The 22,025-nt window shown below is 43.7% G+C and overlaps 1 protein-coding gene across 1 annotated transcript; it reads right to left on the bottom strand.

Annotated features, from left to right (window-relative positions):
* Window positions 1-9,261: 9,261 nt before the first annotated feature.
* On the bottom strand, window positions 9,262-15,836 carry GP9 (glycoprotein IX platelet). The gene is made up of 2 exons (XM_069206634.1): window positions 15,721-15,836; window positions 9,262-11,784 (listed from the first exon to the last, which is right to left on the bottom strand). The coding sequence occupies exons 1-2, from the start codon at window positions 15,721-15,723 to the stop codon at window positions 11,158-11,160; spliced, it is 630 nt and encodes a 209-aa protein (XP_069062735.1). The 5' UTR covers window positions 15,724-15,836; the 3' UTR covers window positions 9,262-11,157.
* Between the last annotated feature and the right edge of the window lie 6,189 nt (window positions 15,837-22,025).

The following is a 22,025-nucleotide window of genomic DNA, read 5'->3' as shown; positions in this document are numbered from 1 at the left end:
TATATATTAATGCATTTATTTAATATACTGTCATTTTAAATTACACTTCCCTGCACCCTACAAACACCTTACTACCCATTACACATACTGATCCCTCAATATTAAAAAATGTTCTACCGTGCTACCCTTGAACCCTAAAACCCCCTAACACTACCCTTTACTGAACCCTAATAAAAATTTGAAGCCCTTCCAATTACCCATTCATGAACCTTGAAAACCCTTACTATCCCAAGCACTACCCATCCTTGAAACCTAAAAACCTTCCCACTCCTTTCAGCTATTACTCTCATAATTCTAAACCCGCTTAGCACCCCTTAGCACTACCCTTCCCTGACCCCCTAAATGTCCTTACTACCTTTTAACCACCTTTAATGCTACCTTTCCTTGAACTCTAAAACCCCTTACTATCCCTTAATGCTACCATTCCCTGAACCCTAAAAACCCCTAATACTGCATAATGCTACCCTTCACCGAACCCCAAAACCTCTTTACTACCCTTCACTGCTACTCTTCTGTGAACCCTAAAAACACTTACTACCCCTTTAATGCTAACCTTTCCTGAACTCTAAAAACTCTTAACTAGCCCTTATGCTACCCATCCCTGAACCCTCAAAACCCATATCTACCCCTTGCATGTGCCCATCTCTGAAGCTTGAAAAAATGATGGCACCTTACATTTCCCTGAACCCCAACAAAAGTTACTGCTACTCTTTCCTGTACATCTTACAACCTCTTACCGCTACCCATCTTTAACCCTCAAAACCGTTGATTGCTCCTTAACACTGCCCTTCCCTGCACCCTAAAAACCCTTACTACCGCTTAATATTACCTTCTCTAAATCTTAGAAACCCTTACTACCCCAACTCTAACCATTCCTGAACCCTAAATAACCCTTACTGTGCCTTACAGCTATCCTTCCCTGAACTCAAGAGTCACTTGCCATCCCTTAACTCTACACTCATTGAAACCTAAAAAACCCTGAATATCCCTTAACACTGGAGCAACATGAAAACGCTTACCTTTTTGTAGTGTTAGAAGAATATTTTAAGGCATCTAAGGACTCCCTTTCAGGATTCCGATGGAATACATTCTACTGTTAATGTACAGTGGATCTGTGACGAATTGCCATTTTGGAGAAATGAACGCTGCACCTCTAATGGAGTCATTTAATGAATGACATGTTTCCTGTTGTTATACCATGAACCAGTAATAGCGTTCCCATAACTAGTTATCAGGATATTACCACAATTCAAAGATAAATGTACATTGTTTCTCTCTGTTGTTTTGCAACTATAGGTGTACAATTAGCACCAGCTTTGCTAGTGCTCTGGTACTAATATGTGCACAACAAAGTTCTTTTTGCTAAATACAAAAATAGCATTAAAAGCAAGAATACAATTGTCAAACATTTTAAACGTTTGTTTACAGATTCCCACATACTCTAAATGTCCCTAAATGAATATATCTATGAATGACAAAATACACCAAGCATTAGTGCATAACTTTTATGAACCTTTCGTAGTAACCAGTATGTGTAGGTAAACTAAACCTCCCTTTTTAGGTCTGGCTTGACAGCACAGCTGTCGCTATGACATATTTTTACATTAAACAGATAGGAGCACATCTAACCAATGTCACTGGGGTGGTTCCTTAAATGATGTTCCAAATATACCAATACATTTTCAATGCTAGATTTATCTATTGTTAGTTCCAGTGGGCCTGTAACAATGGAGTGCCAGTTAATTTGAAAACAGCCAGCACGTGGTTCGTCTCAAAAGATGACCCGACTAATCCACCCATCCTCACTGCAGAAAAGGCTACAACTATCTATTCCCTTACATTGGCTTTCCACAGATCAAATGGCTGTTATTACGTCCTTGACTACATTTTTCTTATTTGCTCTACAGAGCATCCTGATTTGAGGTCCTTTCATACTGGCCAGTAAAGATGCGCTCTGTCCAACTGGTACTACCGTATGTACAATGCCTTTGACCCCAACACACTTACAACAAACCAGTTCCTCCATCATCAAACTAAAACTTCTAAAACTTGAATTCATTCTTAGAGCCTTGAAAAAATCTTTTTGGGCTCCCATCTGTTTGATCTTCACTTCTGATTGATGGCTCCATCCTGTTGTTCATATGACACCCACAGATAGCCCTGTGCTTATTTGGTGAGACCAACAAGCATAAAATACAAGTCCAGCACATTTATGTATTCAAAAACTGAACAATACTTTCCTGGATGTGCAACTCCCACTCCACTGCTACCATTGTAATAGTAGACATAGGTTACCAATTCTTTAGAATATTCATAGAACGAGCTTTGGCTCTACCCAGAAGAGTATTTATCTCTCACATCATGCTATCAGCTGGTGATGTATCATGCCACTTTCCAAAAAGTGCATTCATTGGAATTCATGGGGGGCTCTTCTAAACTGGAAAAGTAAACTAAACTATACTGATTGTCACATTCTGTTATTTTTCTCCTATTTGAATTCTAGACAGAAACAATATTTTTGATACTTTTCAATGAATGTTTCATATTACAACAAATGCCTTTACAATGCATGCCTCTAACACAAGTCCTTTACCACGCAATACCTTTACCACACATTGTGTTTACCATGCAGGTCTTACCACGCATATGCCTTTGCCACACATGCCTTTACAATGAAACAGTAAGTATATATCAGGGAAGAGAAACCCCTATTTTTTTTACAAAAATATTTGTATATATTTCTATATCTATCTATATGTAACCTACTAGTGGTCGCCAGGAGGTAGTTATAGTTAAGACCAAGTTTCCATAGGAAAAGTGTTTTTTGACTTGCCTATATCTTTGGCACTGTTTGACAAATCTTCACAAACGTTTGAAAAAAAAGTGCCCCAGTGATTCTTGTTGCACACTGTAAGCTTTGGGGAGATATGTCTAGTGGGGGCTGCGAAAAAGGGGGGGTCAAAAAAGTTGAATTTCCCATGTTAATTCACACAGGACCTTTAGACATGACTACAGCCCGAATCGCTGGATGGAATCATATCAAATTTGTCAGAAAGCCAGCGTTCGGTACGCAGATTAGGCTTTCGCATATTTGGTGTAAATCCACTCAGTAGTTTTTGAGAAATGAAAGGAAATCCAAGTTTGTATATCTGTTATCACAAAGACTTTGCAAACAATAAGGAGCTTGTGCAGGGAAATGCACAGCTCAGACTGGCTGCCAACACTTCAAACCAGGAAGTGTTGACAGCCATCTTGGGACTTGGCTTGAGCTGAGTCTCATAAAAAAGTGTTAATAAAAGACAAGGGGCCATGGTAAAGTCACCTTGACCCCTTAGTTCTGGTGCTGGGGTCCCAGAGGGACACCTCCAGGGGGAAAAAAAACGTTCTAAACATTTTTACTGCGAAAGTGTGACGTTGGAAATTTGCAGGAAAATCTTAAAATAAAACAGGCGCAGGCTGCTGTGCTTGTTTTTTAATAAGCCCCCAGGTGGGCCAGGTCCTGGGGCATTGTTTTTTTTAACCTACCTCCCCAGGGCATTTGCTGAATTTGAGGTGGAGGGGCCACGCAACCCTGTGGCCCGGGGATCACCACCTTCCTGGGCTAAAATGATTTTCTTATGTGGGGAAGGCACGACGGCCTCCCCTACAGCCCCGGGAGCCACCACTTCCTTGGGGATTTTATCTAATATTGTGTAGGGGCGCAAGAACCCTTTCCCCTGTTACCCCAGGGACCACCACCTCCATGGGGAAATAATAAAACATGTTAAGAAGATCTGTTTCAGAACCCCAAGGCGTATTTCTACGTTGGAGGGGTGCCACGTGGCCCACGCCGAGGACCCACTGAACAGGTCCCACTTTCAGAAAGCAGAGTTCTCATCTGTCTTCCCTGCATGCAGATAGGCATGCAGAGAAGGCAGATGAAAACATTGCTCCAGCAAGCAGGGAGCTGCTATTAAAAGCAGCTCCTTGCTTGATGGAGAAATGCCGGCTCACACAAGAGTTGGGAGCCTGCTGGGACCGCGGGGAAAACCTTGGGGGCTCCCCCCGCGGTCCCAGATAGCCCATAAAGGGCAAAAAAATGGTTATAAAAAAAAAGATATCCTAATGGTTAAGGTCATAGACCTTCACACTGAGAGTTGAGGCTTTGACTCCAGGTGTATCTGTAGTCATTTCCCTCTTTTCATTTCTCTTCAACTGCAAATGTTTAAGGTTCATACTGAAAGGTGATCTTAGTCTTTTTAATTGACAAATACATTTTTCTTTTCAATTTATTCAGAAATATCTCATTCTACGTACATCATCCATCACAGCCTAAAAACTCTCTATCTCTTTCCATCTCTTTCTCTCTTTCTCCCACTCACACACCCACTCAGACCCTTATACCCCCACTCACAGACCAACTCAGACACTCATGCACCCACTTACACACCCACTCAGACCCTTGTGTACATACACAGCCCCAGTCAGACCCTCATGTACCTACTCACAGAGCCACTCAGATACTCACGGACCCACTCACAGACCCACTACGACACTCATGCACCCACTCACAGATCCTCTCAGGCTCTCACACACCCACTCACAGACCAACTGACACCCTCATACAGCCACTCACAGACCTGCGCTGACACTGAGGCACCCACTAAGACACTGATGCACACACTCTCACACCCAGACACTCTCACAGCCACTCTCACCCCCAGATAGACCCTCTTACACCCATTCTCACACCCAGAGGGATAGGCTGTGGCCAACTCCAGCTGCGCACGGCCACAGGGCTGTGTGCAGAGTAGGTTTCAGTGGTTGGCCGCATGGACTGGCTGCAGGCCAGGCCTTATGGGCCACCCCTGTGTACATGTGTAAGGTTGGGTGCTTATAGGGTTTGGCCATAGGCCCTGTGGTTGGATTAACGTATAGTAGTGAAAATTACTATACGTTAAAAGAACCACAGAAATTCAGTGAAAAAAACAAAAGTTACAGGGATGTTATAGTTAGGAAATAGAATTTAAAAAAACATAGAAATTCACCTAAAAAACACGACGGTTACAGGGACGTTATAGTTAGGCTCATATTTTAAATACAAAACCATAGAAATTCACCTGTTATAGTTATTTCAAATAACTATAGCTCATGCCCTAAAGTAACTATAACTCACGCCCTTGCCATGCACTGCTAATTACCGCACAAAATATGGCACTTATGACATCTTTGATAACACCATTGATAAAGTCAATGTAATATTCGCAGTAACATTTTTGACAAAAAAACTGTGCATGGCGAGGGCGCCCCAGCCATGCACAGTTATCTGATCGATAATTTTACTGCAGATGTCACAGTGACATTATCAATGATGTTATCATAGATAACCCACATGACCCCCCCTTCCTGAGGCCGATATCAGCCCCTGGGACCCCATCTCCTGGGACCCAGCGTAAATATTTAAATTTTTTTGGGGAGGCGAGCTGTGTGGCACCCCCCAGGCCAATCTCAGCCCGAGGATCCCATCCGCTGGGGCCTGGCCTAAACATTTAATTTTTTTGAGGGGGTGGGGCGGCACAGTTCCCCTCCCCAGGCCAATGTTGGCCCCTGGGACCCATCCCCTGAGGCCTGTCCTAATATTCTATTGGGGGGAGGGGAGCTGTGCGGCCCCCCTCCCCAGGCTGATCTCAGCCTTGGGGACTCCATCCCAGAGGCCTGGCCTAATTTTCTTTTTTCGGGGGAAGGGGGCCACGCAGCTCTCCTCCCTAGGCCCATCTTGGCCCTGGGGACCCCATCCTGCAGAGCCCAGCCTATTTTTTGGGGGGGAGGGGGCTGCGTGGTCCCCCTCGCCAGGACCAATCTTGGCCCTGGAGACCCCATTCCCTACTGCCTGGCAATTTGACCTGGGTTCCACCCAGGGCACCCATTCCCAATGCTGGGGACCACGGGGGAGCCTGTTGGCCCCCACAGTCATAGCTGGCGTCTCATCTCCTGTGGGAGCAAGCATTGTTGTTGCAGAGAGGGAGCTGTTGAAGCAGCAATGTTTCCTCTGTCTGCCTGTTTGACAGCGTTCTCTTTATCGGAGTAGAGTGTTTTCTTTTACTTGGCTTCAAAGCTGCCACCAAGTCGTAACAAACAGCTATGTACCAGGAGTGGGCAGCCTGGGACATAGCAGGAGCCGGCCCTGGGGGTTGACGGTCCCCAGGGCCATCTGTGGTTCCATGAGGGGGATCGCGCAGGCCCCCTCCAGTAAAAATGAGCCCCAGGGAGGTGGTGGTCCCCGGGCTGCAGGGGGCTCCGAAACTGACCCCCCTTTCTATTTTTTTCAGTTTGCCCCGGGGCACCACATGCAGTGATTGCCCCGGGGAGGTGAAGCCGAGTCCCAAGATGGCTGCGAACACTTCCTGGTAGAAGTGTTGACAGCCAATCAGATCTCAGCACAAGATCGGAAGGGGTTGTGAATCCTTTGCATCCCTATTTATACAATTTTTTTTGCCAGTTAATTACAAAAAAAAACTCTGAACACATTCACACCAAAACACAAATAGGTCACTTTTTGGGCCAGGACCTACCTTTCTGCCAAACTTGGTGTAATCCCGTCCAGTAGTTTTGGCGCTATTGCTGTTCAAAATCCCTATGACAAAATGAATAGAGAAAAATAGGTTTGGGATCCCCCTTTTTTCTTGACATATCATCCCGAAACAGACATCAGCTGAAGTGAGCGTCCTATTTTCTTGGAAAATGTTATGAAGATTTATCAAGTGGTAAAGTTATTAGCAAAACAATAAACACCTTTTTTCTATAGAAACTAGTTCCTAAAGGCATTGTATGGTAAACTCTGCATTGTAAATGATGTTTCCCCTTTTCCACAGCAGGCCAGTATGATTTTACCATTATAAACAACATATGCAATGTACGCAAACAGCACTTCTGCTTACATTTGTTGGAACAGTAAAGCCAAGCCTTCTTGGTTCGCAAATGCTTGTAATTCTTTGTTTTTGTTTTACTCAGTCGTTTGTATTCTTGGATCTGCAAGTGATAAAACAGCGAGCAGAATTCTACGGACAATTACCCTTTCTAAGGCCCTGCTTCAAATGCAGTCAGATGATGCAAACAAATGGAGCATGTTATTGGCCTCGTCACCCGCTAGGAAGAAATACCGAAATACAGAACACTTTCCAGAAGAAAAAAGCATGTGTCACTGAGTGAGGAACTCGGCTTTATTTCACCAAGGCTATAAGCAATTTTACATCTGCTGCAGCGAGTTTGGTTTGTGCTTATAGTTGCCACCTTAGCATTCGATTCTCATATTAATATTGAAAGTGACAAAGTTCTTCATTTCATCCCCCAAATTTATCAAAGATTGACACCTTCTCGCAGTCCATCAAAAGTCTTCTTTCTGTTGCTGCAGAACAATGGATGACCAAGAGTTTTTATATCCTGAAAGTAAACAGACATTTCAGGGGCCTGATTACATTTTGTTCCTGCTGCTCCCTTTATTACCTCTGGGACCATACTGAGGAAAACAGGGAGCGCACAGGAAGTGTTGGAAAATGGCCCTTTCTACAGGGTCATCAACAAACGTTTTGCCTTCCCCCTCCTATTTTTTCACTATGTTTTGTTGGCTTTAGGACTCTGTACATTTTACCACTGCTAACCAGTGCTAGGTGCTTGTGCTCTCTCTTTAAAATATGGTAACATTGGCTTATTTAATTTACCTGTAAGTCCCTAGTAAAGTGCACTACATATTCCCAGGGTGTGTAAATTAAATGCTACTCATGGACCTGCAGCACTGTTGTGCCACCCGCTTAAGTAGCCCACTAATCATGTCTCAGACTTGCTACTGCAGAGCCTGTGTGCAGTTTTACACTGCCATGTCGACCTCGAAAAATAAACTGCCGGGCCCAAAGCTTCCTTTTTAATGTATATACGTTGCCCCTTGGGTAGGTCCTGCACAGCCCAGAGGGCAAGGTGCAATGAATCTAAAAAGCAGGACATGTACTTTTAAATTTTACATTTCCTGGTAGTAAAAAACTCCCAAAGTCGTTTTTGCTACACCAAGGCCTATCTTCCCCATAGTATAGCATTGGGATTATCTTATTACATTTTTTTAATGGAATTCACAATCTGGAAGAGATAAACGTTTCAGGTTTGGTGCCTCTAGAATCACAATTTAAAATCACAACTTATGGTGAAGTTTTAAATTGCAATTCTGAAAATACCACTTTTAGAAAGTAGATATGGTCTTACTTTAGCCTTTTAATGCCTGCTGCCTATCTCAAATCACTTGTCTGGGGTGGGTGACAGCTGGTCTTTGTGTGTTTACCCAAACAGCCACACACAATGGGAGTTTAGGTGAAACTTGATGGACCATTCTGGGAGGATGGGAGGGAGGAGCTGGGCACAGCATCACTTACACCTAAATAGGTAGTGTCCTATCCTCACACAAAGTATAGTGAGTCTGGGGCCAGGGCAGGAAGGGCAAGATTTCTGTGTACTCCTAAGGCCTATCTTTGAAGTCTCACCCACATCAAAGGCCCAACTGGGAAAACTTACTGGACCTCTGACATCACCACTTCAGTAAACTTCTGGACCAGTGAATACTCTGCCAGGAAGAAGGACTGCTGTGCTGCTGAAAGACTGCACTCTACTGGACTGCTGCTTTGCTGTCTTGCTGTGCTGCCATGCTGACTGCTGTTCCTCTGCCTGGTTGAGAAAGACTGGACCTGCATCATTTGAACCTGGAGTGACTCCAATAGCTAGTTGGCTGACCTCATGATCTCAAGTCTCAGGGATATAACACACTTCCAACCACCCTGTTCCTGAACCTGGACTCTGCCATCTGTGAATCTGTCCTGCCCAGTGGTACCACCACATTCCTGGACCCTTCGAAGTGGACCTAAGGTGCTTGCTCGAGCGGAACTAACACATCCTCTGCTGAGAGAGCAGAAGCGATGCATTGCAGCTGGTGCATGGAGAAAATCGACACTGTGGGGGTCATTACGACCCTGGCGGTCAGAGACCGCCAGGGGTAATGTGGCATCCGTACCGCCAACAGGCTGGCGGTACGCAGACCCGTATTACGACCGCGGCGGTAGCGCCGCGGTCGCACTGCCGGGGCCGGCGGTTTCCCGCCGTTTTAGCCCCAGCGGTGATAATCCACCAGGGCAGCGCTGCAAGCAGCGCTGCCCTGGGGATTATGACCCCCCTACCGCCAGCCTGTTTCTGGCGGTTTGCACCGCCAGGAAGAGGCTGGCGGTAAGGGGTGTCCTGGGGCCCCTGGGAGCCCCTGCACTGCCCATGCCACTGGCATGGGCAGTGCAGGGGCCCCCTAACAGGGCCCCGGGCAGCTTTTCACTGTCTGCATAGCAGATAGCCGCCCGCCAAGCTTGTAATGACCCCCTGTATCTCTACTGCTTGGGTCGGAACTGGCACAATCAGGATCTCCTCGCTGCTGTACCTCTTGCATCGTGAAACCATTACATCGACGTCGGAACCAACACTGCAGCATTTTTCTTAGCATAAGGTCTTTGCATCCCGGCTGATGGAAGCCTCCATACAGAACTGCCACATTGCAGCCTCTGCGCTCATTGAAACCGATGCATCGTCCCAGCTGCACATCAGATACTTGACATCGACACAGTAAGAACTTGCACCACAGCCTCACCGCATCTCCGAACTGATTCATTGCTGCTTTTGTGTGGGAAAAATCAATACAGATATCCCCGGTTAGCAATTTTTTGCTCCTCATAGCTATACTACAGTATAATCTTTAAAAATTCATAACTCCTGTTCTATTTATTGACTTTTTGTCATTTTAGTCTTATTTTATTTATTAAAATCAGAGTTATTGTTCTAACCTGGTGTGGAAACTTTTTGTCTTACGTTTTCACTGTTTTACTGTTTGAAGTGTTGCACAAATACTTTACACATTGCCTCTAATTTAAGCCTGACTGCCCAGTGCCAAGCTTCCAGACGGTGAGCACAGGTTAATTTAGAGTTTGCCTGACACTTACAATAACTAGGACTATGGCCACTGCTTGACCCGGACTCATCCATCAGTCAGCAAACAACCCAATTTCTAACAGGGAGCAATACCTGCTACCCATGGTAACACCCACTTTATTAACATTTGTAACTATAATCACCATTTTGGTACAGGACCTTTATTTCTCGGTAGGCCTGAGAAAAGTAATTTAACACAGATATTCAGTGCTTGTTAATGAGCAATTGACAAAACACACCTTCCTGCACTCCACAGGGGAACAACACCACTCAATGTCAAAGACAATCACTGGCAAAGCCAATATGTCTAGCCTTGGAAAACTGGTGCATTTTCTTTTTAGCCGATGCAAGCCTAAACAACAAAAATAAATGGAAAAAGGGAAAACATGTTGGCATCTACGCGTAGCTGCCATACGCTTACAATAAAAATATTATGTTTATAAAACCCACACTGATGTCCCTGTTTTACTAGGGAGGTTTATTTTTAAATAACAAGCCATTTAGGTGTGCCATGCATTTTGTTATTATTTGTGCAGGAGACAAGAGGAAATCGTCAGCAAGCACTCAAATCACAGAGAGCAACGATGTTAAAGTGTATCTTAAATATTCTATAACAGCACCTTTAACAAGGAGACACAAAATAAGTAATCGAATTGTGCACCCAAAGAGCACACAAATAGACAGCCGGTTTTTCGATTTAATATAAAAAAAATAAAAAATGCACTTCAAACCAATTTTGTCACGGAAAAGAAGGCAACTATTTATATGAATGTGAACAAGGTGTTCAGGCTTTATACCCTCAGCCCAAGTAAAGAGAGCTAGTAGGTACAGTGGACTCACTCATTTCCCTGTGATGTGTGCTCTTGGGGGCTGGGGCGGGTGTAAAATGAGAACAACAATCTAACAGACCAGTGGATGAAGCCCACTGATGAAAACTTGTATACGTATGTGCATTGTGTATGATTTGTGTTGGAAAAACAATAGCCTGAAATGCATAGACCATACCTAAGAATGGAAAAAAAGACAATGAGAATTCTAAGTTTTGCATAAATTTCACAAACTACATGTTGTTTACAATTATGTTTTTTATGGGAGAGGAATGGATGTTGTAAGAAACAGGAGGAGTTGTATATGAGTAATAAAGAAGCATGCAGAGATAAAAAAAGAAAATTGCTACTGAGATTTAAAGCTCTCTGTGCCATATTTGTGCAGCAGCCGTGCACCAGGGAACTCCTCGCTCATTGCCACACAACAGGCCAGGCTTTTAGCAACCCACACCGCACATGACATTAGGGCGAGAAGGAGCAATGCTAAACCTATCAATATAAGATCCCGGCCAAAGAACTCATGACAGTTGATGGGCCAAGGTCTTCTGCAGCCGGTAAGTTCATTCCCAGTCAGCTGGCTAAGAGGTCTCAAGCCAGCAGAAACTGGGGTCAAGCACCTGACACTGGCAAGGTTGTGTGACAAGGGCTGGTCCTCCAACCAGAGCTTAAGGTACAATATTTGACAGTCACAGTTCCAAGGATTGTTTGAGACGTCCACTTCCTGTAGGTGAAGCAGGTGGTCGAACCGACCAGCAGGAACTGTGGTCAAGCTGTTGTTCTGAAGATAAAGCTTGATGGTGTTGTGAGGCAGGTCAGGCACTTCCTTTAGTCTTTGAGAGCTGCAGTCAATCTCCAGCCCCTTCCGCAGTACAGCTGTGCAGATGCAGGAGAAAGGACACCTATCAGCACGGGCCATGCCGACCAGAAACCACATGGTGAGCGCCCCTGCAACCGTTAGTCCTGCCTTGAGCATCTGTGTGCAAAGAAACGGTTTGTTCAAAATCACACCACTCTTGTTTTATAACAACTTACATAGAAAATGTGAATGGGAAACACTGCAGACACCCATCTCACTTTCAAAGAGTAAACTTACCCAAACTTTATAAAATCTATAATTGGCAGCTATATCTTACCCTTGCACCTCCTACACAGGTGGTTGATGAAGGGCTATACAGACTGGTAGGTCCGTAGGCAGATGGACAGACATACAGATGGTTGGGTCGGTGGCAGTAAATAAATGGATCTGAGTGGAAGGATGGGTCAATTAACAAATGAATTGATTGGTGAATAGATAGATGAATAGATGTGTGTGGATGGATGAGCAGGATAAAGGATGGGTCAGTTTTAGGTCTGAGTGGCATGGATGAATGGATGATGAGTGGATGGTTAGGATGGAAGGTTAACGGACCAATGGATGTATGGATGAAGCGATGAACCCGTGGATAGGCTACATTTGCACAGTGCAGTCAACAAAGGTAACCATCTAAAAACAAATGAGGCTCTAGTGTTGCCCTGGTTTCACTATGCAACAAGAACGACATCTTTGCAGTACACTTGGCTATCCATCTGATAATTCACGTAGCTACATGCAAATGTGTTCAAGTCCCTCATTAAAAGAAGAGAACCAACAGACCTAGTCCAGACTGTTAAGGCACGTATTACAACTATATATGTTTACTTACTTTCTCACTTGCTCATTGGGCGTATTTGCGCCACACAGAGTTGGGTTAACAAATATGCACGTACACTGTTATTTTAGAAAATAGCCACCCACTTTGCTGACCCTCTACTGTGCCAAGCACTGGGAAACTTTAAATAATGTTTACCGCTTGAGCTTGCAGGGCTTGTATTTTTATTGGTGTTATTGTTGCAATTTTATTCAAATGTTTGTAAACAATCCAGTAAACAATTGTAATCTAATGTGCAAATGTATTCCTTTTACAGCGAAAATAGCTTCCAATAAACAAACAAATAAATTCAAGATTACATTTTAGAGCCGCCTTTTCTAACCACCCCGACAAATATTAGTGACCGACATTTAGAGATGGCATGTCTAATAGTTTAACTAAGAAACCTAGCCACAAAAGATACATCTGCATTCATCCCTCGAAACAGCAAATATTTACATAGTGGTTATTCGGAAAAAAAGGGCAAGGTCCTCGTGGAATGAGTCAGAAACCACCGAGTAATTGTATGGCAGTAAGGGATGGCTGGACTTTACTAATCACATGTACAGAAGAGGCATGATGGCTGCAATGTCACTAGAAGGAACCTCTTCACGCGCTGCTCCACGTTTGTACACTCTCTTTGCCACTCCAGCATATCATTTTATCTAAGGGCCAAAGCGGGGGTCAACATGCTTTCTAAGCACTCTCGTTGTTTTCAATTTGGATAACTTAAGACAATTGGTGTGTATGTCATTTGCCAAGGAGCCTACACTTTTGCCAATTGTAGAGGCAGCATCAGAACCCAAATCACTGTGTTCAGCAGGTTCTAGCACTAAAAATACAACTTTTCCTGTCTACACATTCAATTCCTCTTCTAGTACTGAGCAGTATGTAAAGCACTGCATCCTTACCCAGTAAAAAAACACCCATTCTGGAGTGGAGTTTATTAGGATCTCTCCGGCAATTCCCAGGGAGCTCTGTTCACGAGGCTTTCTTTTCAATTTTCCCAGGAATAAGTCTTTAACAACAGTCTGATAGTATGTGGTACAGTAATCGCCAACATATATTATGCCCTGGCGAATGCAGATGGCCATGGGATGTATGTTATATACGTAGAAACATGTTGAAACGTTAAACAAACATAACCCTGTTGTTTTATCTTGAGGACGTGGGGGACGAATAAGAGAAGAATTAACTATCAGGTTTCACAGACCTTAAAAAAACACAAATGAGATCGATTGAAAAACGAGCTCGCTTTTTACTATTCCATTCACAAAGCATACTAGTTGAGGTTCTCCTGAATAAGTAATACATTTTTATCAATTGTGAGATTCTCTGCTTGCTGGTACATGTACCTAACACTGTTGCATCCTTTAACAGAAATTAAAGGTTACACTCAGGAGACTCGAATTGACCGAATTTAATTCATAATCAAGGTCCCGTACCTTTGAGGTGAACGTGTTTACTTGATGTTTTGCAATAAACATCAAGGGCTGCATCTCCTGATCTGCCACACTCCAGGAAGCTCTTTTTTTTAACAAGGGGTGCTTTTCGGCAGTTTAAGATTATAACTCTAACATCATTTCTTATTCCCCCAAATAGAAGGTATGACATTTATGTAGCAAATCATCTAATTTGACAAAGACTAGCTATTCTAGTCAATATCACACCTACTGGTTGCATTCCACCCTGGCAGTGTCAGTAGTGATTTTACTCTAAGTATTTCCAAAGATATTTAATTGAAAAGTAGATGTTGCTTGCAAAGTTTAAATAATCTGTACCAGCATCATCCACTGCCCCTGAGACCTCCGCAGGACTTCCCACATGGTTCTCACCCCTCTCTTTGATTACAGTCCTAAATTGTCTGCTACCGTTTCATCACGTAGTGCCCAATTGACAGTTGCATGGTAATGGATCGATACTAAATATGCACCTGGAATTACCTTTAACAGGTCAGATTACCCCTCCATTACTGAGCAAATACGCGTTGTTTTCCCTGGAATAGGGAATAACGTTGGGAGTACAGATTTAACCCACATGCATTCATATATTTTCAGTCATTACCGGGCCATTGACAAGTGCCAGATTCCACCTATTTTGGCAGAAAGAACTCTGCCCGGTTTTACCGCATTTAGTAATTCCAGGTGTGGTAAAACCGACCAATTTGTAATTCCTTTCTAGCGAGAATATCCTGTTCACAGCCAGAGCAGATTTACCACCCAGTTTGAGCTCGTACCCTTAGAAGCAAATGATAATACTACTAAATTGCTACTGGGCTTTGAACTGAGTTCTTTAAATTGGTATCCTTTTTTGAAGGCGCAGAAGGTCTAGATCTCCAAACCCTTAAACATTATTAATGCCCTGAAACGTTTGAAAATAAATCCATGCTTAATTTCAGATTAGTATGAGGTTTCCTCTTTGCATCAATACACCCAGTCTCGCTCAATCATGGATCTTTTTCTCGCGGCAACTGGGTCTACACAGAGGCCTGTGAATGCCACCCAAGGACAACCACTCCATAACTGAAGTGGTGAGAGAAGGATGGGGAGTGTGCGGGGTATCGCTTTTCCAAAACCCGTCATAGTGACCTTCTGTGGAATTCAGGTTTATTTGTAAGTGAGAGCACAATAGCATTCAAGTAGTTCTAGAGAGAGCAAGTAATTTACTCAACACTCATCGATTAACTGGAACTGGAAGAAACCAAAAGAAAGAGTCCCTTTCAATTCAAGTAACTCACTCGTTTGCTTAGTTATGGGATTACTCGATTACCAAAAGTGTGAGAATACTTTCTAAAATTTACAAAAATCTGCAGTGCAATACAATGGTGTCTCCCGGTATGTATGCAGGCCTGCATTGTGCTGATAACGGTTCTTAAATTGGCGCTCTAGCAGAAGGTAGAGTTGTGAAGAAAGGTGTTGGCCTGTAGTGCAATTAAGAGACCGGTTCTTGCAGAACAGGACAATAGACTGAGTAAATCCTACGAAAATATCATTCCAGGCTGAAATGCAGCCAGTCTCAGGGGCATAACGCAAAATTGTGGATCCACCCTGCAGAATGCCGTGAAAGGCACCTGAATATGCCATGTCTCAGGGCTGCTGGGACCTGAGTTACGTCCCTGGTCAGAGCCTTCCTGCCTGCCTTGGCCCAGAGGAATCCGTGGCTTCGTGCAGAGGCCTCCTTGGATATAGTCACTCGCTGCTGAGCCTGGGAACCACCACCAGGCGCCCCACTCCCCTGCTTACCATTGTTTACTCTGTTGAGCCCCTTCAGTTTACGTTGTAACGTTTCGTAGATTGGCAGAGGGAGTCTGCAAGCTGCAACAATTGCCCTGCTTCTCAGAATGGCCCGGAAGCAAATGGTTTTAAATATAAACGCTCGTCCAGGCCATGCCTGTCGACGGAAGCTGCTTCGGAAATGACCGATAATGCAGCTCGTTCTGCAGGAGCCGATTACTCGTCAGCACAAATGCTCTCTACTCCTGTGCTACTCAGCTACTAGTATTTGGAAACAGCGCCTAGCTCAAACCGAACTTCTGCCATTTCGGAGCGTTACGAATAGCAAATATTACTGTTACCCAGTTTAATAGTACTTAATTTGCAGTCGTAGAAGGACGGAAGGCTGAGTTACTGTGATTAAAACATGTGATCTGCACATCATAGACTGCAGAATGGAGCATCACGTTAGATGTTAGGTAAGGTCCAGGTCTGTGACCCTGGTAGTACCAGCCTCTGGCCACTTTCTGCAGCAACGGAAAGCATGATGTTAAACTAATTCATAAAGACCTGTGAAGGAGTCTGTGTTGACCACCAAAAAACAAGTGGGCCCATAGGATATTTCAGAACCCCTTGCATACTGTACGATGACATTACTGTTCAAGCTGTCTACCCATTAGAGATGGCAAAGAAAGGAAGCAGTCCAAATAACAAATTGATTATTTCCGGTTGCAGAGGGGAAAGACAATATATTTTGCCTGAATAAGTTATCCAGGGGTGTGTGTGTGTGGGGCGTTCTCGACAAGTTGTTGTTGCATCCAGAAAACATAAATAATGCATTAATTTTTCTTTCTTGTGTTGATTAATGAGATTGGACAGTGAGCTGACTTTTCTGCGTGTTTTGCACACCTGGACCTGCATATGCTTCAGCTCCGTCCTTCACAGGGTTGCACTTCTTTGTGACACAGCAGGTTCGGCAAGGGCGCGAGCTGCGCTTGCTTTCTGTGAGCGCTGCAGTTTTGATTAGGTCGAGCCTACTACAACACTGCAAGCTGGATTTTTGAGAAAGACCTATTGTGTACTTACAGTACGGTTAGTGCCAGCAATTTCCCACCACTGCTGGCTTTTTCGTCACTCTCATTAGCTTGATATTTCTTTGGTGCCTTCTACGACTTGCCTTCCTCTTCGTAATCCATGCCCTGTTGCATAACCTTTTTACTTGTATCCCTCCTCTGCTTAATTCTTGAGGTCTACATTTTTATTTTTAGTTAAGCAAGCCATGACAGTGCATGTGTTTTCTAGCTGTCTTCCTCCTGTACTTCTCCCCTCTCTAACTTGCTCTGAGTTCCTCTTTCTCACAAGTTTGCCTCTCCTCCATCCCATCCGTGTCACACTCAACCTCGTGTGCTTCTCTGCCTGTTGCTTTCTCGCTTGTGTTTTTCTTTCTGAAGTGGTGCTTTTCCCTTTACATCCTCTTACTCCAGTTGCTTCCCCCCTCACTCTCCCACTCCCTCTTGCTGTCTCCTTCCATGTCTTTTTTCAATATATGTATGTTTTTTGTTTTGTTTTCCAGAGGACCAGGCAATACATTGTCCAAAAAATGATGCTCACATCGTGCATGCGCAATGGAGCATATCTGCTCCTACAAAATGACAGGTCATCACTCCTTTTCTTCTTAGATTTTCCCTATGCTGCACAGCATCTTGCCCATGATTAAAAGGGACTGGCACAGGCAATATGCTTTTTTTTTAAATCACAGCAAGGCTCTTAAATTTCTTTGACACCATTTTGTATTCCAGTATTCCATCTCCCCCTTTTGGTCAGTTTTCCACTCCACTGTGCTTCACCAAACTTCTCGAACCTTTGAAAATTGTTCTTCAAACTGAGATTTTGGATGTTGGTTTACCTGGACATGTTTTTTCTTGGCCAACATTGTGTTTTGCTTATAAAGCAACTTCAGTAAGCAATTTACCTGATTCAAGATGTTGGGTTTGTTGGTAATCTGGGAAAAGTCATCCTGGTCCCTTTAAATATTTTTGGGGATCATGGTGGACGCCACACAAGGGATTTTGAAACTCCCAGAGTCCAATATAATATTAATAAAAAAGAGTTACAAGTGAACTCTCTTTTTCACATTTCTCTTAGCTAACGAGGTTGTCAGGGTTGTTCGCATCTTCCATTGAGGCTGTATTTCCAGGTCCTCTTCATTTTAGTGCTAAGTAGCATCTAACGAACAGTCTTTCTTACGCAGATATAGTGACTTTGGAAGAGGAGTGTCGGAGAGAGAGGACATGGTGGTTGAGCTACCTAGAGGCCTGGAGCTGGTGCACCATTTTCAATAAATCCCCAGAGCTTGTCTTAGAGTCAGATGCTAGCTGATGGGGGTGCATGGTTCAAGGTGGCCAGTACTCAACTGGTGCTGATTATTAATTTTTTGCAAATCTTCTGCACATACAGCTCAGATTTAGATTCCCAAGACATACTGGCCAAGCACAGGCTGAGGCCCAATTTACTAACTTGAGACAGGGAACCTGTTGGAGTGTACTCCTCAAGCCACCTGTCCATTGTAGGAGGATGGTGAACCAAAGATTGAACTGATTTGTTCATAGATCTATTAGCTACTCATCTAAATTTACAGTTGACCCTGTTTTACTGTTGGAGACCAGATCTGCAAGGTTTTGCCATGAACAAGTTCTTGCCAGAATGGTTCTTCTTGAAGTATATCTATCCATTCCAAGATGGCCACCAGAGAGTCCTCAGGCATGAACAGAAAGCTTGGTAAGATTTTTATCAAAATATAAGAACATTATTCTACTAGTTTATGCACATGCTGTGGTAGTCATCTTACAATAATTGTATTATTATCTTATTATTTCAGGATGGTTGCTGGACATTTTGGACTAGTAAGTTCAATAGAAAATATCAGACATCACAGCACAAAAGGGAAAGGGAGAGATGAAGTCGACAAGAGAGAAAGAGAGAACAGGGGAAGGGAGAAAGCGCACCGAAGAAGCAGGCGCCCGAGCGATGTTAGTGACAGAGCTCTCCACTCACAAGTCTGCTCCCAACAAGCTACAAAGTACCGTTGAATGAGGGACATAAAAAGTACCTGACATTACATATACAAGAGTAAACAGGATTTTTTAAGAAAACAATACTCCACTCAGTGGTCCATACGAGAAGCCTACAGCAAAGACATCAAATAAATAATGGGCTGAACCATTCAAGCCAGTATCAGTAAGAGGCGGAATCGAAGCCCTCTGTATGCATATACCGTATACAATATGTCAGACAAAAACGAGTAAGGCTGTTTGCAGGCAAGAGTTAAAAGTGAAAATTGAGCTTTGTGACGTGGAGAGCAGTACTGACAGTGGCTGGAATTTTAAATAGCATAAAATGTAAAAAAAGAACAAGAGAATGGTAACAATTTAGAGACAAGAAGAGAGAGAGAAAGGCAGAGAGAGAGAGAGCTATGGAGAGAGAGAGAGCTATGGAGAGAGAGGCCCATGAGTGTAACATGTGAAATGGAGGAAGGAGAAAAGAGGTGAGAGAGAGGGATAAAGAAAGTAGAATGAGTGTCAGCCTGCTTGTGTGATGATGGGCTGAAGGAGGCTGACAGAAAGATGGACAAAGAGAGAGAGAGAGAGAGAAACAAAGAAAAAGAGAAACAAACGAAGAGAGTAAGACAGGAGACAGAGTTTGTGTATCTGCGTGGGCAAGACAGAAAGAGCAAGGGATAGAAAAGAGGTGGTCAACTGGTCGACTTCAGGCTACTTGGTAGCTCGCCGAAGGTCTTAAAGTAGTTCGCTCTTAGTCTACATCTGGAATATGAAGTTGGAAAGCTGTAAAAAGAAAAAGTATAGGAGAAACATGGAACTTACTATTTCCTTTAAAATAATGTGCGCCTTCTTGATACGCAGCCTTAAATAAACCACAAATAAATGCTTCACATCCGAGCACAGTTTGAAAATCTTCACCCTTAAAAAATATCGTATCCATGATGATGAGTCTCAGTCATGGGTACATTCCCTTAAAATCAAAGGCAGTAAAATATTTGGAAATAGTTACTGTGCGTTCGAATCTTTCTCTCTCTTTCCCGCTTGCTTTCTCTTTGTTTTCTGTCTTTCTTCCTTTATTGGTTTTCCATCATTGTTTCTCTTTTGTCTAACTTTTATGATTCTCTTATTTTCTTTCATTCTTTTTGTTGCTCCTTTTTCATTTTCTTTCTTATATTCCATTTTCTTTTTCTTTCATCTGTCTTTCTCTTTTTCTCTTCTTGTTTCTCTTTTTTCCGTATTTTCTTTTTTTTGCTTTTTTCTCTCTTTCAGCCTTTTTTTTTGTTCCTACTCTCTTCTTTCCGTCTCTTTACCATTATAGCTCTTTTTCTTTCTTCACTAATTTTTTCATTCCTTCCATACTGTTCTTCTTTGTTTGTCTCTGTCACACCTTCCATCCTTCTTTCTTGTTTTCTCTTGTTTTCCTCATTAGTTGTTTTTCATTCCTGCCTTGTCTGCTTTGTTCTTTCTATTTTTTACTTCTCTTCTTTGTTTCCTTTTTCTGTTCCATCCCTTATTTGCACTATTTTTTTTCTTCTCTCCTGTGTGCATTATATCTGTTCGTTCCACCCCTTTTACTTCATTCTGTCTTTACTTTCTTTTGTTCTATGTTTCCCTCTTCATTCTTACCTTTCTTTCTCTCTCCATGATTTCCCTCCTTCCTTTCACTACATAATTGATTCCTTCTTCACCTTCAGTCTTTTAATCCTGTCCTTCCCCTTCTCACCTACCTTCATTCTTTCCTCTCCAATTCTTTGTTCCTTTTTTATTTCCTGTCTCTTCCTCATAATCTCTTTTTTTCTTTCCTTTGTCCTGCCTTTCTCTCCCTTTCTTCTCTCTCTCCTCTTCTTTCTTTCCTTCTTTTTTTCTTACTGTGTTTCTTTAATACTTTCCTTCTTTATTTTCTGCTTTTCTCACATTATTTGTCTTTCGTTTTACCTTCCTACCGTAATGTCTTTACTCATTGATTTGTGTTTCAGCTTTGCAACAGTGGTATACTTATGAGTAAAGGGATGGCTGAAGAAATGTTTAAAGAAAAAGGCCCTAATTTTGAGTTTGGCGGTCTTTTTGCCAGTCTGCGGAAGCCAGACCCGCCAGCAGACCGCCATATCTCAAGTGCTGGCAGCCGTCTGCCATGTTACTGGTGGAATGTCGCCAGCAGTCGTGCTGGCGGTCGGCGGTGCAGAGGCGGGTGCATCGCCAGCACCACCATGCCAGCAGGACTCCGTCTGCTGTATTACAAGCCGTAATATGGCTTGACGAAGTCCTGCTGGCGTGGCAGTGCTGGCAGTGCAAGACCACCAGGACCATCCCCTCCCAGACGTCCTCCTTGACGGAGAAGGTAAGTGGGTGTCTGAAAGGGGGGGAGACGGCCTGTGTGTGTGGTTGCGTGTGCACAGAGTGGAGAATGTGCAATGTATGCATGTGTGGGGGGGGGTAGGTGTGTGAATGATTGCAGATGAGTGGGGTGTCTATGTGATTGCGTGGGTGAGAGTATGAGGAGGGGGTACTGTGAGTGCATGAATGCGGAGGGGAAGGGGTGGTGAATGCGTGCATGTATGTATTTGAATGTGAATGTCAGTGTGTGAGTATGTGCGTGTGAATGGGGGGGTGTCTGCATGTCTGCGAGTGAGTGGGGGTGTCTGTGTGGATGAATGTGAGTGAGTGGGGGTGTCTGAGTGCATGTATGCATCTGCTGAATGGGTGAGTATGTGAACGCATGTATGTGTGAAAGGGAGTGGGGGTGTGTGTGAGAGTGTGTGGATGAGTGGGGGAGATTTGTGCATGTGTGGAGACATGTGTGTATGTGGGTGCCCGTGACAGGAATGAAGATTCCTGTCGCCAGGTGCATGACCGCCAGGATTTTTGTGGCTGGGTGACCGCCACAGAAAGCCTGGCGGTTTGCAGCCTCGTAATCCGGATGGCAAGCTGAGGCCTGTCGCCGGGTTGGAGGTCTTCACCGACAGCCATGGCGGTGCAATCGCACCGGCAGGCCAGGTAGAGTTGTTGAGGCTTCGCATTTGCCAAGCCTCACAACTCGTAATGTGGCAGTCCTTATCGCCGGCTCTGCGACGGTAGGACCACCACAGCAAGGCTGGCGATCTTATGAGCACCAGCCTCATAATGAAATCTGAAATGTTTAAAGCACTTTAACTTCTGCGTATACCAAATTTTAATCTTGAATCATTAAGGCAGGATCAGCTTCTGGACATCAACAGGCAATATGATTGTCTTTCAGGCCCTGGCTCTCATGAGAGTAGTGCCAGCCCATGGACTGAA

The sequence above is a fragment of the Pleurodeles waltl genome, chromosome 9, assembly GCF_031143425.1.
Source record: "Pleurodeles waltl isolate 20211129_DDA chromosome 9, aPleWal1.hap1.20221129, whole genome shotgun sequence".
Lineage (NCBI taxonomy): Eukaryota > Metazoa > Chordata > Amphibia > Caudata > Salamandridae > Pleurodeles > Pleurodeles waltl.
The sequence above is the reverse complement of the archived record's forward strand: the minus strand, read 5'-3'. Positions and strand labels throughout refer to the sequence as shown.